General features: G+C 41.3%; 2 protein-coding genes across 16 annotated transcripts in view; both read left to right on the top strand.

The window, feature by feature from the left end:
- LOC101469939 (peripheral plasma membrane protein CASK) overlaps positions 1-3,579 on the top strand; it is a 50,433-nt gene extending 46,854 nt beyond the window's left edge. For 8 of the 15 annotated variants that reach the window (XM_076880588.1, XM_004552620.6, XM_076880594.1 and 5 more), the window contains 3 exons: positions 68-270; positions 497-580; positions 1,714-3,579. In XM_076880588.1, coding sequence (XP_076736703.1) covers positions 68-270; positions 497-580; positions 1,714-1,890 — 464 coding nt within the window. In that variant the 3' untranslated portion in view covers positions 1,891-3,579. Of the gene's footprint in view, positions 1-67; positions 271-496; positions 581-946; positions 974-1,713 lie in introns of all 15 variants that reach the window. The other 7 variants (XM_076880585.1, XM_076880584.1, XM_076880590.1 and 4 more) reach the window with 1 other exon arrangement.
- A 5,912-nt stretch (positions 3,580-9,491) lies between these two features.
- Positions 9,492-10,731, top strand: LOC101469388 (nuclear receptor subfamily 0 group B member 1-like). Its single transcript, XM_004552617.2, has 2 exons — positions 9,492-10,065; positions 10,323-10,731. The coding sequence occupies exons 1-2, from the start codon at positions 9,522-9,524 to the stop codon at positions 10,553-10,555; spliced, it is 777 nt and encodes a 258-aa protein (XP_004552674.1). The 5' UTR covers positions 9,492-9,521; the 3' UTR covers positions 10,556-10,731.
- The last annotated feature ends 5,936 nt before the right edge of the window (positions 10,732-16,667 follow it).

Below are 16,667 nucleotides of genomic sequence, written 5' to 3'. Positions count from 1 at the left end.
GACCCGTTGCAACACCACAATGTCATCATCGGGAGTGTAACTTCTATATTCATCTCTTCTGTCTCAGACACAACTCGGCCTCCCAAGAAAGACGAGGAGAACGGAAAGAACTACTACTTTGTTTCTCACGAGCAGATGATGCAGGACATCAGCAACAACGACTACCTGGAGTATGGCAGCCACGAGGACGCCATGTATGGAACCAGGCTGGAGACTATCAGGCAGATCCATGCCCAGGGCATGATCTCCATCCTAGACGTCGAGCCACAGGCGAGTCATCTCGGCTCGGACATTTTCTTGCTACAACCAGAAGCCCCCCAAAATTAGCCATCTCCTCTAGAAGCCAAGTATAAGTTCAAGTGAAAGTACCCTTATGTTGGAACTTGCAGTAATTCACATAGGAGGTCTGGGCAGTATAAAAAACCTCTCCACTGATAGAACAGTCTCATGTGCCACTTTGTGAACTACACAGTTTAAGATTTTCTTTCCTCATCAGGCGCTAAAGATCCTCAGGACAGCTGAGTTTGCTCCATACGTCGTCTTCATCGCGGCTCCCACCATCACCCCCGGCATGACTGAGGTACGGTCTTCTCTGTTATATTTGCTCTTCCCGTCTTGGGCAGTTATGTTTCGCTGCACGTACTAACCGAGTTCATACTAATGGCACAGTTACGCTGGCTTTCTAGTCTGAATTACGATGGTGTGTTGTTGAAGGAAAACAGATGAGAGCATCATTACATATGTAAATCAAGAGGGTGCTGCTTTAGCGTAATTGCTGTTAGGGGTCAAAGGACCACACACTGAATTCAAACTGGACAGCCCAGCCTAAAAGAGCATCCTAATTTGCATTTCTGTCGTCCTGTGCGTTCCTCTCACTGCACGTGCTCAGTTTGCTTTAAGCATGTTTGTGTTTCCTTTGGCATGCCTATTTTCACGTGCACTCAAGGTCCCAAAGTGGTGCAGGAAACTGCCAGTAAGTACAAATTAAATGGTGCGAGTTCACTTGTTGTTTGGAGACTGTAGAAAAGCATCTGTGCCCCTCTGTGTTTGTTTAAATAGCAGCAGTCTAGCTTCGTTCACTACTCTACCTTTTGATTCCTTCTAATTCCTCTAATCCCTCCAATGTTTGGGTGCCTTTTCATTTGTGATGCGACTTCACGCCTTGTTATTTCATCAGGCTTCCACCTCTCTCTTCCATTTTCCCTTCCTCATATTCAGAACTGTTACTGGGGTAAATAGTTATATAGTTATAGTGAACAGGGCAAGGGCCTGAGCCCTAACACTGAGCTGAGCTCCATTACAAATGAGGCTACATCTTTATTCTTATAGATATTAACTCCATCATTTCCTAATATATAAGACTTATTTAAAAGACAACTAATTAGTTCAATTTAACTCCTAGAAATACTGCAGTTATTTAAGAGCCATCTTTTAATTAGATGATTGGGTCATATATTCAGACTCAGTTCTTCCTTTTTCCAGTTCAAACTATTACAAAAGCCACATCCTGGGACTCTTATCTTACCTGCTTTGTGTAATATTAACACATCATTAAATAATTGAAGCAGAAAATGTGGGTGCAACATTATCTAAAACCTTGACGGTCAGTTTAAGAACACGTGCAGAGTTCAGCGTTTTCGAAGCACATCACCTCTGTACTTCAGCCAAAGCCGGGCACTGATGTCACTCTCTCTCCCCCCCTCACTCCACCAGGACGAATCTCTTCAGCGGCTACAGAAGGAGTCTGAGATGCTGCAGCAAACCTACGCTCACTACTTTGACCAGACCATCATCAACAACGAGATCGACGACACCATCCGCCTACTGGAGGAGGCCGTGGACCTGGTGTCCACCACTCCTCAGTGGGTTCCCGTCTCCTGGGTCTACTGACATACACTCAACGGCAACTCGCTCATTGCCCTCGACGATCCATCTCCGATTCAACGTGGAATCTAAACTCTGAATCACATCTCTCATCAGAATCGCATTTCTGTAGATAAACTGTTATTGAAGAAGAGAGAAACGAAGAAACTAATGACTGATGTCTCATTACCGAGACTTCTTCATCCTCCTCCTCGCCCCTTTTCTCAACAGCCTGAAAGGCATATTGTTGTGTAAATATATACATATATATATATAAATGACTAAAAAACTAAGTGAATATGGTTCTGTCCTAATATAGTTGAATGGTGGGGAGTGGTGGGGCAGTGTAGTAGATATTTTGTACTTTTTCTTTTGTAATTGATGATGGATGGTAATATTGGAAAGACAATAGCAAGCATGACCATAAAGCAGTCTTATGGGGTTGCCTGTGTGCGTGTTGACCTTTTAATGCACTCCTTGTGGTACTCCGTTCTCCCCTCTAATCTCCTCGGCTCCTGTGACAAGCAGGCCGAACTCTGAAGCACATTAGAAGCTGCTATAGTGGCGACAACCGACTCCCTCAGCTCCACGTCCAAGTTAGAGTGACACAAAAAGCACGGGAAACTTGGCATTTTCTTTCTCCCTCAGCTCTTATTTATTTCACCGGCCCTCTGTGCCTTTCAGTTTGTTGAACGAGCACACTTGCACCCCTCTATGTCGTCTCTCCCCGTGTTGCTGTAGCCTGACGTCCTATGCTTCCTTCCCCAGCCTTCGATGGTCTTTGTTTACATCTCAGTTTGCACAAAATGGACAATGAAGAAAACGCGTGCTGCATTCTCTCATCTCGGTTTTCACGACGTCTCGCCTACTCTTCTCTGGCTGTCTTTACTCTGCTCCCTTGTACACAAAATGCGAATCGGTGGACCTGGAAGTTCGTTTTTGAGACATTACCAGCTATGAAAAAAAATAAAGAAATAAAAGCACTGACATTCACCACTAAACACGGCTCCTGAAGTGGAAGCAAAAACAACAACGGTAAAAAAAAATAAAAGGAAAAACTGCCTTATCAGAGCCTTGGGGAAGAAGTGGCTAACACCTATGCACACCCCTGCTTTCTGCCAGGCAGACCGGCGCCACGACAACCATTTCTTCTCTCCTAACACTCAGTGAGCCATGCTTGTTGAAATGTTTGTGTGGAAGGACAGGGCTTCACGTAGGTGGGATCGGTCCAATCGTAGAGCCACCATTTTTGGAACTGTTAACTGTTGTCTTCAAAAATATTTAAAAAAATAAAGGAGAATTCTTGTTTTTCTGGGGGAAGAGAAGATTAAAATTTTGTGTGTAAATGTTTCAATGGTGCGTACGTCATGAGTGAATTACCAAGAGCCAGTGTATATTAACCCTTAAAAGAAGCTCAGTATGTGACATAACCTCATGCTTTACCACAAGTGGCACAACACACACATGTATGGCACATCAGCTGAAGGCTCGAGGAGTGGAAAACAATAATAATATAATAGTAATAATAAAAAAAGTCAATATTTCAAGCTGTGGTTTGGCTGCCGTTGTGCCACTTTGAGTAAAGTGTCTTCATTTCAAGTCCTGTGTAAATTACCTCTGCAAATGAGAAAAGCAGCTCTTCTGTATGAAATGTTGTTCTTTTTTGTTATTTCATTTTTAAAAAAAATATATTTCCTTTTACGTGTTTAAAGTAAACCGCAGCGTCTTGCGTCTTATTTCAGATGTGAAAGTGAGCGTGGGTGCAGGTTGCTGTGTGGGTGTACTTAGATTTTGTTTTTTTAATCAAAATTTTTAACTTTTTTTAAAGGAGAGCAAAACAAATAATTAGAGGATAAATATATAATAGACCAAAGTGCTTTTAAAAAATTACTCAAATTAATATCCAATAAAAAAATATTCAAAATAAAATGTAGGCTCAAATTTGCTTTTTCTGTATTTACATTTGTTGTACAATATAAATAACTATTAATATGCTTTCTTCTTACATTTTATTATTTTCAAGTCATATTTTATATATTCTTTATCTCATCAATTTTTTAAACATTTATTCACTACTTCTTTATGCAAATGAGTGGGTTTGCATTTGAAGTGCCATAAAATAAAGTTTGTTAATAAGCTTTCAGATTGGAAGTGTTAGACTGAAATTCATGAGCAACAAAATTCAACAATTCCGAGCTGTAAACGTGAAATTATCAAATGTATGAAAATCCAAAAGAAATCAAATCTAACTTACACTAATCCTGCTCACACATATGAAATAGTAAATCATTAAATATAATTTACAGCTCGACTGAGGCTGAGATGAGCCGACGCTCTGTTACATTTCTTCGGTTGGGTGACATTCAAGGGACAAAAATAAATACGGTGAAAGGGAAAGAAAAAAAAATTAACTTAAAAATAATAAATCAATATGACATAACTTACAGAATTCATGTGAGATATTCACATGTTGACAGTTATTTACGGTTACAGCAGCAGCATAAAGACTCAAAGTGAAAATAGCATCATTACACTTAAAAGAACCACACTCCCACACTGAAGGCCGTAAAACAAAGTAGTGCAAAATTTTTAATTAAATAAAAAATTAAGTTAGTAAAAAATAAAACTAAAAATTCTAGTGAACTGTAGTGAAAATGGGATCAATAAATAACATGCACACTAAATCTAAGAAATGCAGCAAGTTACATTGTAATTTTTTATGCATTCAGTGACATATTAATATATTCAGGCTTTAAAAGACACAAATCTACACTTTATAATATTTTCCTTGTGGGCATAACATTAACCAAAGAATTATTAAAAATGAATCTTTCCACGTCTGTATTGATTAACAGCTCAGTTTTCAAGGGGAGAAAAACGCCTGGTCAATAACAGCAGACCGCACGGCCTCAGAGGTGACAGATGTAACAGATACTGAACATGCGAGGTCATTAAAACCTCATTTCATCCGATTCAGCTGCTTCAGCAGATCAGATAAAAATGTTCTCTGCTCTAGTTTCAAATCATGTCTGATCTAGAAATGTCATGTTGTGGTTAGCTTAAGCATATTGCGGCTTACAGTGTTACCATTGTGTTTGTTATATGAACAAATGACATGTTCTAATCTATCAGTGCTACTGAGAAACAACCTCTCAAAGTACTGTGCGCTCAACTTCTTTGAACAGCTGCTCCATCAGAATATTTCAGTTTCACACACACGCAGCGATTAAAAAAAAAAATTCCTGAGTTCACATCGAGTTCAGGATAATGAATATCAAAGCAGCGACGGAGCTTTGGTCATGAAGGACATGCTGAGTGTCTACCTGCAGGCTACAGCCTCAATCCACCGCGAGATGGAAGATTGTGCATAAATATGAACTGTGCAGCAAGGGAGGCTTCAACAGTGTGGTTAAAACAGGACAGGAAGCAAAAGCTCATGTCAAAGCACTGCAACGCCACAAGCTGCAGAAAAATAAACCAATCATAGCCTCAGTTCGCCCCAAAATTGCAAGTAAACACTAAAGAAATTGCAGCTCCATCTTTGTCCAACTTTGAACCACAGAAATAGTCTTTCTCTAAGCCTTAGGTTTATCCAGCCAGTTTAAAAAGAAGTTAAAATACTGACCATTTCTTTGCAGATTTCTGAAAAGCCCAAAGTTACAAGTCAAAGAGCGACAAGAGTGACACTGTGCCTGTCTGTCTGCCTTCAGTCTAAGGCTGACCTTTATCAGTACTGTGAGACACTGAGCTGATGATGAATTTCTCCCCCCCTAAGTCACAGACACACAGATGGAAGAACTTGTGCTAAATGGACTGGGGGAATTTGCCTCCTCTGCTCTTTCTCCTCCACAGAGAACGTTTACTGCAATGGCATTTTTTGCTTGCTTACGAAATAGCTGATTTGAGCCGACAACGCAGGAAATCCTGTGCTATGATGAGGTTAGCAGCCGCCACCTGGCACTAGTTTAGATTTAAGATATTTTCAGGCACCTTTACAAAGCAGAAGCAGGTATCACATTTCTCGGCACGACGTGGACGAGCTGCAGATAAAACCCATCAAATCATTTTCATTTTGCTCAAAAACATGTTTTTTGGTTTTTTTGCTGTTGTTGCCATTATTATTACTACAGTTACTAACATTATTATGAATATCAGGGTGCTCCAACTGCTCTAATAAATCAAGTATTTCAAATTCTCATAATTAGAGGAAATCAAAAGACTTTTCAAAATGTCTAATTTTTTAAATCACCTTGTACGGTTTCTCGGCTGATAGCATCAGAGCAACACAATGCAATGATTTGCTTCTGAATAAAAGAAACGCCACAGCGTCTGTTTACAGCACCTCGAATTCTGGCTGGTAACACAATAACTGAACAGACCGACCAGTTCTGGTGTTTCACAAAGAGGCGCAGCATTAATGTTGCAGGGGGTCTTCTCACACGAAGACAAAAGTGAAACAAAGGGAGAACTGCGTGCTCTCTGACTCAAGGCTCGTCGACATTGGAACTTGTTAAAGTGCGATGCTGAAAAGTTGTGTAAGGCCCTGATGATGAATGAAATTCTTCACAAACAACCCTGAGAAACAGAAAAAGGATCATTAGAAACAAGTTTGATGAAAGGCGTCAGCGACCTTCAGAATTCTGCATAATATTCATCCCACTTAACATCCCTCAATGACCTTTGTATAATCAACACTGTGTTCTTGGTTTGAATTCAGACGTATGTTTGCTGCTACACTTTGTTACTATAGAAACAGATTCTCGCACAAGGAGAAATGTCTGGCCTTGTCAGGTAATTACACACTGAGGGCAGCTTTCCTTTTATGCCTCCATCAGCCTGCTGCTTCAAACCCTCACAGCTGAGGAAATGGAATCAAACTCTAATGGCTGCACGCCTCCGCCCAAAAACACCTGATCAGATTAGACTCAGCTTCGGAAAACGGCAGCATCCTTCACGCAGTGATGGACAGACAATTTAGCCGCACGACTTCCATCAAAACAAACTCCAAAAACATCATATTTATTCTGTTTTGGCTTAAGTTGAGTACAGAATTTCTTTTATTACCTGCAGGGCTGCAGACTGTCAGACTCAAAGAACTAGCTGTTTGGCTTTATGCGTTTCAGTCTCGCTATGAATAAAACTTCACGCGTCCTTCAAGAAGCAAACCAGGCAACCTGACAGCTACTGTGAGAGGCCTCAGGACACTTACTCTAAGCCTTTTCTGCATTAATTCTCTAATAATATAAAAACTGCATGTACAGAATCGCCGGCTCATCTCATAAAAACTGCTCGAAAGGTTTGCAGATTTTTCTTCAAAGTAAAAGCAAAAAATAAAACAACTTTAAAAAAAAAAAAGTTTAAGTAAACAGCCTTCACTTATGCCGTGTCCGTCACTTCCGTGTCTGCTCCGCAGATTGTAAACAAGCTGAATTAAGCCAGCCAGCACTCTGTCACCTTCTGCGGTGAAAACTTTCCCGAACATTCCACCACAAAGTCCTAAATGTCAGGACCTTTCAAGCGAGAGATCATCACTGATTTTAGAGCTCAAGTCAAACTGAAAGACAAACACAAAGAGCCTGACGCAGATTCTGACTCATTTCAGTCAGTCACTTGCTCAGATGTGCCAAATTCCCTGTCTTTATCAGAAGTGTGTAGTATTTCTGAATTTGTAGCAAGATCTTACAGCTAACCACAAAGCAGACCCGGCGCAGACATCGAGTACACCCTGTGGTACGAGGTGGTTATTTACATGTTTTGGTTTTGCTGTATTCTGTCCTCTAAGGCCATCTGCAGGTCTTTGCATAGACAAACGGAGCTTAATATGCAGCATGGTACACTCATTCAAAAACAAATTAAGCCTCAGAGCGTGAGCAGGATACGTTAACCTTAAAACACTGAATGCACAACACACAGCGTCGTGTTTGGACTGTTACAAATAAGCACATGTGAGCTTCAGATCAATTGCTGCCAGAGGCCCCTGCTTAGTGTTTTATGTGAACCCATTTCACTCCTACAAATGGGCTTCAACTCAGTCTTCCATCAAGCCAGCTACATGCAGCCACAGTGAGGCTGAAACTTGGACTTGCTTTCAAAATAAAAGCTTCATTTTTCTGCTTTCCTAATACTAAAATTATAAAAATGGCACGTGAGTGTCCAAGTTTACCAAGTTGCTTTATTATATTTGTTGAACATTTTAAAAGTTGCATGCATCTTCTACACGCAGCAAAAAGGAAAACTGCAGTTAGTTTTAACTCGTGTTTTCAAAGTCCGTTCTCGTGTCAGTGACAGTAAAAGTGTAGAAGTGATGTCGTCTTTCGTGTTTTCACTGACAGACGATGCTTTTTGTACCTGAGCCTTTTTTTCTGGGGAGGCCTGCTGTTTGTCAAAGCAATGTTTTTCTTCAGTCTGATTTCATGACAAATCATATTTACACATATTTATCCTGCAGTGACCACACAACAACAATGTACAGTGCATGATAGAACAAACCATCCATACCATAAAACAGTCACTAACCACTTGTCTCCTTTCTAATTTTCCTCCTCCAAGGGTCGACTGTCACCTTCACACCATGTTTATCTGTACATACTCTTTTCCCCAGGGTCCAGGGTTTAACCTAAACCTCAGATAAATAGACTCTGCTTGTATTAAATAAACTCCACTGCATATCAGTGCCATTTATGACATGTGGAAATGACACATCTTCACAGTCAGACTAAACTGAATGTGGTGATTTACACAAAACTATTCTAACCCCTGTTACAGCATAAAACTATTGAACTGAGTCTATTTTGATTAACACTAATAGAAAATTGTGCTCAATTATCTTATTTAGTGTTCATACGTGTGAATCATTTCACATTATTATGAAAACCTCAGCTGTCACTTGGAAACTCAGCTAAAGCATCCAAGAAAATGCTGCAAAGTAAAACTTAATGTATTTTATCCCTGATTTCTTTATGAATAAACCATCTTTCTGCATCGTGTCTTTATTCCCTCCAAGATCTGAGAACGTTTTTGAATTGGTTAGAGCCCAAACAACATTAGCCATTTGCTGATACACTTGTTGATATGCTGATGAATGAAAACTTAAAGCAGTGACTGGAGAAACACTCTTCAACCATATCATGAGTGTTTTACATCATTTTACCACCAGAGGGCACTGTGCAACATCTCTGTAGGCAACAGGTCTTTGCTCCAATCAGCTGGCTGTTGTTTCCAGCATCAGGAAGATTATAAACCACTTGGCCTGACAATAGAACATCATCATTTTTAAATTGCACTCATTATTTTAGCAATGACTTGTAAATGATGCCTGAAAAACCCCACCATTCTGTCCAATTTATTAGCAGATTATAATGTGCAGATTATTACAGACTCCGGACTGAAGCCTATAAAATCAAAAAGCATAAGGAGAAACCATTTCCCCCATTCCAATGTTTATTTTCTTTCTTTAAAGTAAGCGTTACTGTTGATGTAGCTATTCATTTGTCTGCTATCATTTTGTCGTCATTTTAATTTGAAAACTGCTAACCGGAAGTATGTTTTTGGTATAGTTTTTTTTTTTTTGGGGGGGGGGGGGGGGGGGGGTGTTGTGCTCCAAGTCTATAAAAAAGATGATACTCGCCATGAAGAGCTCATAATCAGCGTGGGGCGACATGTCGTGTTGTGAGTGTAAAGTCACGCAGGACACGGGGCAGGGCAGCATCCTCTATAGCATCCTCAACAGAGACGCTCTGTGCCCGCAGGCGCGCGAGGACACGACCGCTGCGCACCGGTGTTGCTCCTGCGCGTCCATGAGGAAGCTGGTGGCCATTCGGGCTCCACAGTCCGTGATCAGAGCAGCCTGCGAGGTGCTTCTCAAAACTTTCAGGTTCGTGAAAAACGTGCCGTGTTTTCGGGGTTTGCCAGCCGATGACCAGCTCCGACTCGTGCGCAACAGCTGGGCGCCCCTGCTGCTCTTGGGCTTGGTGCAGGACTCCGTGGACTTCGACACCGTGGAGACGCAGAAGCCCAGTCTGTTACACGAGATTCTGACGCACGACGCGGGCCGACGAGAGCGCACTGCCGGCGCCGCTCAACACCCTGGGGTGCCTCTCTGTGATGTGCAGAGTATCCAGATGTTTCTGGTGAAGTGCCGAGGACTCACTATCACCGTCAAAGAACACGCGTTTCTGAAAGGAGCGATACTGTTCACCCCGGGTAAGATTACACCCGCACTCAGGCACGAGTGACCCACACGGCTTTGTGTCATAACCCTGCTCTGATAAATATACAGGGTTGAACTAGACCTAAATCTTCCTCTTACTACAACACACACACACACACACACACACACACACACACACACACACACACACACACACACACACACACACACACATTTATACAGCTGTGGGTTCAGGGTGATTATTTAAACAGCCCAACATGTCTCCCTGTCTGTGTCCGCCTTGTTAAAGTGCCTGAGCTGGAGTGTCAGGAGTACATCCACGCGCTTCAGAGGGAGGCTGAGCGCGCGCTTTATGAGCACGTGGGGAACCGGGGGAACGCGAGCCGGTCCGGCAAGCTTCGCGTGGTCCTGAGCACCCTGCGCGCCGTGGACCCGGACGCGGTGGCGGGACTGTTCCTGAGACCGCTGACTGGGACTAGCAGCATCGACGAACACGTGCTTGCTATGTTTTGTGAGAGGTAAACAGTGGGACTGAATAACAGACGCATTTCATGCAACCATGTTATAGACTGCTACACTTTCACCGTCAGAACGTCTAATGCACTGCTCTGCTGCACATCATGATTTTTATGTTTGTGTGTGGACACTGAGGACAACAGCACATACAGTGACCTTAATAAATGACAGTGATTACCTTCTAGGATCTCCTCGTTGTTTTTGCTTGCTACATTAGGAGGCAGTATTATTCAGACAGGAGCAAACAAATCTCCTAATGGTTCTAAAGAGACTCCACAATGAGACAGCAGACACCCTCAGTAAGAACATACTGCAGTCAAGCTTTTCCCTCCACCTTCAGCTTGACATACACATCAAAAACATCCAGGTCAGACCCTAAAAATCATCTGCGGCTTGAAATCAGTGATATTAAAGCATTCATGAAAATCAGATCCAACGAGAGAGAAACAACTAACGACAGCAGACAAACACTGCTCTGCCACAGCTGACAGTTCACTCCACCTCAAGGTGGTTTTCTGAATTGCTTCCTGTTCCTTGAGAACACCAACATGATGGCTCCCAAATGTTCCTATTTTAATTTCATTTCGGCAAAATCTTCATGCAGATCTGTCAGTATCTTTTTAGAGTAACTGAAAGAGGCAGCCTAATCACATAACTGTTTTTAGAACATATAGCTGCTTCACTCACTGCTTCAGACACAAAGTTACAGCAAAAGGATAGGATCAATGTTTCTATCCTCCAAGTCTGGCATGTAGCCCACTGAATTGTGTTAAGTTATTTTCTTGGAATGAAAAAAAAAATACTGAATATTAGGGCTGTGCGATATGACCAAAATCTCATATCCCGATATTAAGACATCTATTGTCCGATAACGATATAAATCACAAAAATGTAACATTTTCTGTAAATTCTGTGAATCTCGGGCAGCTCGACTTGCGGGAAGTGTTTCCAGCTGCGCGTCATGTAGCTGGAGTCGAGTGTTTTAACTGATGCATGAAACTATACATTTTTAGACATAAGTTGTTAAGGCCGCCATTTTCTTTGTGAGTATTTATTACACGCCTGTTCTAACGTTTGAGTCTAAAGTTTATTTTTTAACACCTGGCGGCTCTTTTTTTAGTTCTCATCCGTAAATAATCTGCTCTTTCACGTGATTCAGTTTATTTTGAAAAGTCTCAACAGGATCTTGAGCTTTATTGTGAAAGTTTTATGTGGAACATAAACAAGCGGACGCGCGATGGTGTTACCGTCGTCGTTGTTGCTAACCACAACCCAACACATAAAAACAGGCGCTTGTCCGTCTGTGGTTATATTACATATAAGAGAAAGAGAGAACTTTAAGAAATTAATATAGCCACTACAGTGACCATCAAAACGATGAAAAAAATATTGCCGTAAACAGTTTATTTTGCGACACCACGAAACAAACGATAGCGTAAAATGAAACGATATATATCGTTATATCGAACGGCCCTACTGAATATGCTACTATACTAAATGAAAAAAAAAATTTTCTAAAAAATACACGACCATCACACCATTTTTTTTATGCCCTGTAGCACATTTAAACAACAGAAGTGCTTTTATATTGCAGGTCTCCAAAACACATCCAGTTTCAAAATAAAAGCTGAAATGTGCATTTTATTGTGGAAAGTAAAAATGACAGTGATTTAGTAGTTATTAAAATGTGTTTGGAGTTTGCAATTGATGACGATTCATGTCATAAATCGTGATCGTCCCTACAAGCTGCATTTATAAGTTAGTAGTATTCGTATCGGCATCAGTAATACTGGCCCTATATTTACTTGGTATCAGACCTATAGCATCATTTACAGTATTGAACAGCACTAATAATCACCCATGACTTTCTGACATAAATATTTCACTATTTAAAGATTGTCTACGTAAACCAAAGTGTATCTATAATTAGAATTACAGAGTTTTTCCCAAACTCATGAACTCCTTTTATCATATCCGAATTCACACATACGCGGCCCATCATCAACAAAAGGTACGGGTGTCAATTAAAACAGCTGTCAGCTTAGAAAGTAACACACCGGTGGTTTGGGCTCCATCTCTCTCCTCCGACAGCTTTGGTAAACACGTCTCCGCTCAGCGAGAAGCCGCTTGATGCCTCGTTTTTATTAATAGGAACCGGCGCCGAGCGGCTTCTCGTCTCCCTCCTGCTCCCAGGTGTCACGGGATGCTGCTACCTGAGAAAAAACCCAGCTGGAATTAAAGCGCACATAATGATGCTGCAGATTCTCCCTCCTGAGGCACTGCACACTCTGTGTTCATAATGTGAATTAACATTTCCTGTTGAATCATCTCCCCCGGTGCGCACTTAATTCCCATTTTTGCCTCAGCTGGAAGATGAGTTCTGTGTTATTTCAAATCCCAGGACTGGGTGTGATTATGACACGACGATCTGTACTGAACCAGCCGGCTACCGTGTCACATTGTAAAACTGGAGGGGGGGAAGGTTATCGATCCAACTTGATGTGATAGCTTAAGCTGGCTACGATGCATAGAAGTTTCCTAATGGGCTATTTTTGGGGCTGTAGCTAGCAGTTATTTTCATTGTGGATTCATCTCACAGTCAGAGCCACTCGTCACCATATCCAGGGATCAAAGAAAAAAAAACTTTGATGTTTAGGACGATAACTTGACTGATAGCCGATGCCGATACTTGCACATTTTTCTAAAGCTTATTTTTGTTGGCATTTATTCCTATTTTTGTGGCCTATAAACCAAAGCTCTTCATCACGACACTGTCAAATCTCCAAGGGCAGATAAATATTGGCCACGGGATTGGTAATCCGCTGATCAGTAAGCCTGATATTAGCTGATAGTGATATATCATTCAACCCCTAGCTGAAAATTCTGTTTTGAGATAAACTTCAGAAAGGGGCTTTTAAAAACTTTTTCTTTTTTTTGGTTAGAGAGCAAGATGTCAAAATATTGGCTTGACCTTGTCCAGGTATTGGCAACTCCAAAAAACGTAAGAGCCAGGCTCTTGCGGTTAAATGAATACAGTTTGAGTTACACAAGATGCAGACAGTCCTTAGAAAAACAGATCTGTATATCTGCACTTTATGAAACTAAAGAGCCTCTTGAACTACTCCCCCTTATTTTGACCACAGTGATCGTTCGACATTTCAGGGAGTTCATGACTAGAAGCTTTTCAATCTTCAAGGCTGCCGGCTCTGCATTATTAAGAGTCAGGTATCAAAGTCTACAAGCTACCAACTTCACATTTCAGCTCCCACGACAATGAGCGTATGCTGAGCACGCGCTTCTGAGCGTGTTCTCCCGGGTCTTTTCTTTCCTTCAGATACATCCTTTCAAGGCAGCAATAGACATTTTAAGCCTGGCCCTGAGTATCAGCACCACATTGTTCCAAGCATTTGCATCAACAGCCTTTTCTCCTCTCAGCTACCGAGTCTAACACCGACTAAGCTCGCCTGAGATCACTGCGCTCTCCTTTCGATGCACGATCTCACACCAGAAACAACACAGCCTGTGGGCGTCAGCGTTAAGCCTCAGAAAAACAAACCACTGTCACAGATAATAAGCCGACGCATGTGGACTCCACACAGATTAGACTTTCCTGACACACGTAACTTACAAATCAATGATCTGATCGAGGGAAACTCAGAAATTAGTGTGATATTAATCAAATCTACAAATCCATCTCGTGAAACTTATTAAATACAGATGCATATCTTATCGTGGTTTTAGGAGCTCGCTGAACATCTTTTGTTTTTGGAAGAAAAGACAGGTTTATGTAAAAAGTTAGCTGTAGAAGTCCTAGTGGTTCTGATAATATAGTATCACATTTTTTAAGGTCCTAAGAAGACAATATAAAGAATACATGAATACACCCCGCCTCTCATCCTACAGTACGACAGCCGGGGCAAGGAATAAAATACATGGACGCACTGAATGTGTCCAAACTGCTGATTATCTAGATTCCAACAGAGGTCCTTCTTCTTAGGCACACCAACGTTTTCAGTGATGAACTACAGTGCGCCCTCAAAAGGAGTACATCAGAGGCACAGCTAAGGTTGAGCAAGCACGTTAGAGAGGCGAGGCTGTGATGTGTAGCAGAGGAACAAAAGGATGCTGAATGTAGTGAAGGAGGACACGCAGAGGGTTGCAGATGATTCACTGTGGTGACAGTAGTGGTCCTTTAGTAGATCCTTAGATTTTTGCATATTTCAATGTGCATCATGTTTCTATTCAGTTTGTCAACTATGTAACCTTCTGCATTTTTAAGCTTTTTTCCAAAATTATTATGCTGTCACAGTTTGTTCTCACTGGTTTCCTGCAGAGAACTTTACGGCCGGGGGTGGGGGGGGGGTGTATACATCTCAGTGCTTTCCATAATTTAAATGTCAGAGTGAAAAAACTAAAAAAAACTGCTGTTTCTTTTTGTTTGTTTTTTAAATATGTGTAAGTTAAACTGGCAAAGTGGCAACCTGCTGATAATACTATACATAACCAGCTGTGTTAATTCAGTTTATTTGTTTGCCAAAATATGGTTTTGAGTCTGAATAACAGTGCTACATAACTGCAGAGCAGCCTCTCTGCTCTCCGTTTCCAAACTTCGACTAACTTCAAATAAAAACAAAAAGAGATATTAGAAGCTCAAATACCTGCTGCCATCCGCCATTTGTCAGCTCATAGAAGACAGCAACCCTGACGCTCTTCTCCTGATTACGTAAGTTCGTCTTTAACACGCTTAACGGAGCTTAATGCGCATAATTAGCATAATGATTGTTAGCTTCTTTCTACCGTGATTTAAATTAAAAATAATAATAAAAAAGTTATACGTTGTTTTTTGTAGTTTTATTTATTTCATATTTATTTATTTTTAGTTTGGTATTTTTTTTTCTAAAATATTTGGTTCATTTTCAGGTGCTTCCCTGTTTAGATTATATTTTCTTAAATCCAATGACCCCCCCCCCCCCCCCCCCCCAAAAAAAAAACGTAATTATTTTAATTTTTTATTTATTTAAATATATGTATGGTCTACTTCCATGCTGTCACATTATCTGATTTTAGCTTTGCTCACAAAGTATCATCTGTCTTAATTCATGCTTTAATTCAGGTAATTTGATGCAGCACAAATAAAGCTGACGCAGCCCATCCTTCGTGATGAATTGACCCGGTGCCGGGTCTGTTATGCGGATCATCCCCATAATAAAAATCATTTCTCGTTTGGGACAAATTAAAAGGGCGTTTCCCCCCCTCGCATGTAACCGCAGTAGTTTATCTAACAGCAGCGCGCTGCCTCACAGGGAAATGTGCAGCCCTCCATTCACCACAATTATAGCTTCCAAACGGCGAAAAGATTTCAGCTGGAGCAATTTACTGAAGATGTGTGCGATTTTTATCATGACTCAATGATCTAACCCATCACTCCACTTTTCCCTCATAATGGCTCAAATTGGTTCCTTTGCTCCCGGCATGCCTTGCGAGGATGGGTCTCTGCTAAGGGTGCAGAGCGACAAACCACCAGCAGATGGCAGCGTTTCACTTTGAATGTCCTAAGGTGGCCGCTTTGCTGCCTGCAGCTGCTAATTGTGAAACAGATGGATAGAAATTGGCTCAAAATCAGTGCAACATTTGTATTTATATATATATGTATATATATTTATGATTCTTATAAGTGGGCATGGTTTCACATACTATTTCTGCTGCCTTCCTTTAAGACATGAAAACAACAGCTTCCTTTGATAAGCCAGCCGCATCCAGAGCTGATCGATACCCAGCACTCACCTCGCAGCGCAGACATCCACACTGCTGCAAAAGTAATAAATAATTAAAGAAAGAGCCACTGTTGCAGGAAGCAGCAGTGAACTGAAGCCATCAGTGATCCATGACTGGCATCCTACACACACACACACACACACACACACACACACACACACACACACAGTCACTCACATGTGCCATCCTGAACCATGGTGAGTTCAGTATGACTCCAAAACTGGGTTAACAGCTGCCTGTATGTACTCTCCCAATGCTTTCAGCTCCGTCTCTCTCTCTCAAACACTCAAACACACTCAAACACACACACACACACACACACACACACAGAGCCTCCACCGCC

Source organism: Maylandia zebra, linkage group LG23 (genome assembly GCF_041146795.1).
Source record: "Maylandia zebra isolate NMK-2024a linkage group LG23, Mzebra_GT3a, whole genome shotgun sequence".
Lineage (NCBI taxonomy): Eukaryota > Metazoa > Chordata > Actinopteri > Cichliformes > Cichlidae > Maylandia > Maylandia zebra.
This window is presented reverse-complemented; position numbering and strand designations above follow the sequence as displayed.

Coding starts and splice junctions, on each gene's coding strand:
- LOC101469388 (XM_004552617.2), top strand. CDS start 9,522: ATGTCGTGTTGTGAGTGTAAAGTCACGCAGGACACGGGGCAGGGCAGC. Junction 10,066..10,322: donor AGCGATACTGTTCACCCCGG/GTAAGATTACAC, acceptor GCCTTGTTAAAG/TGCCTGAGCTGGAGTGTCAG.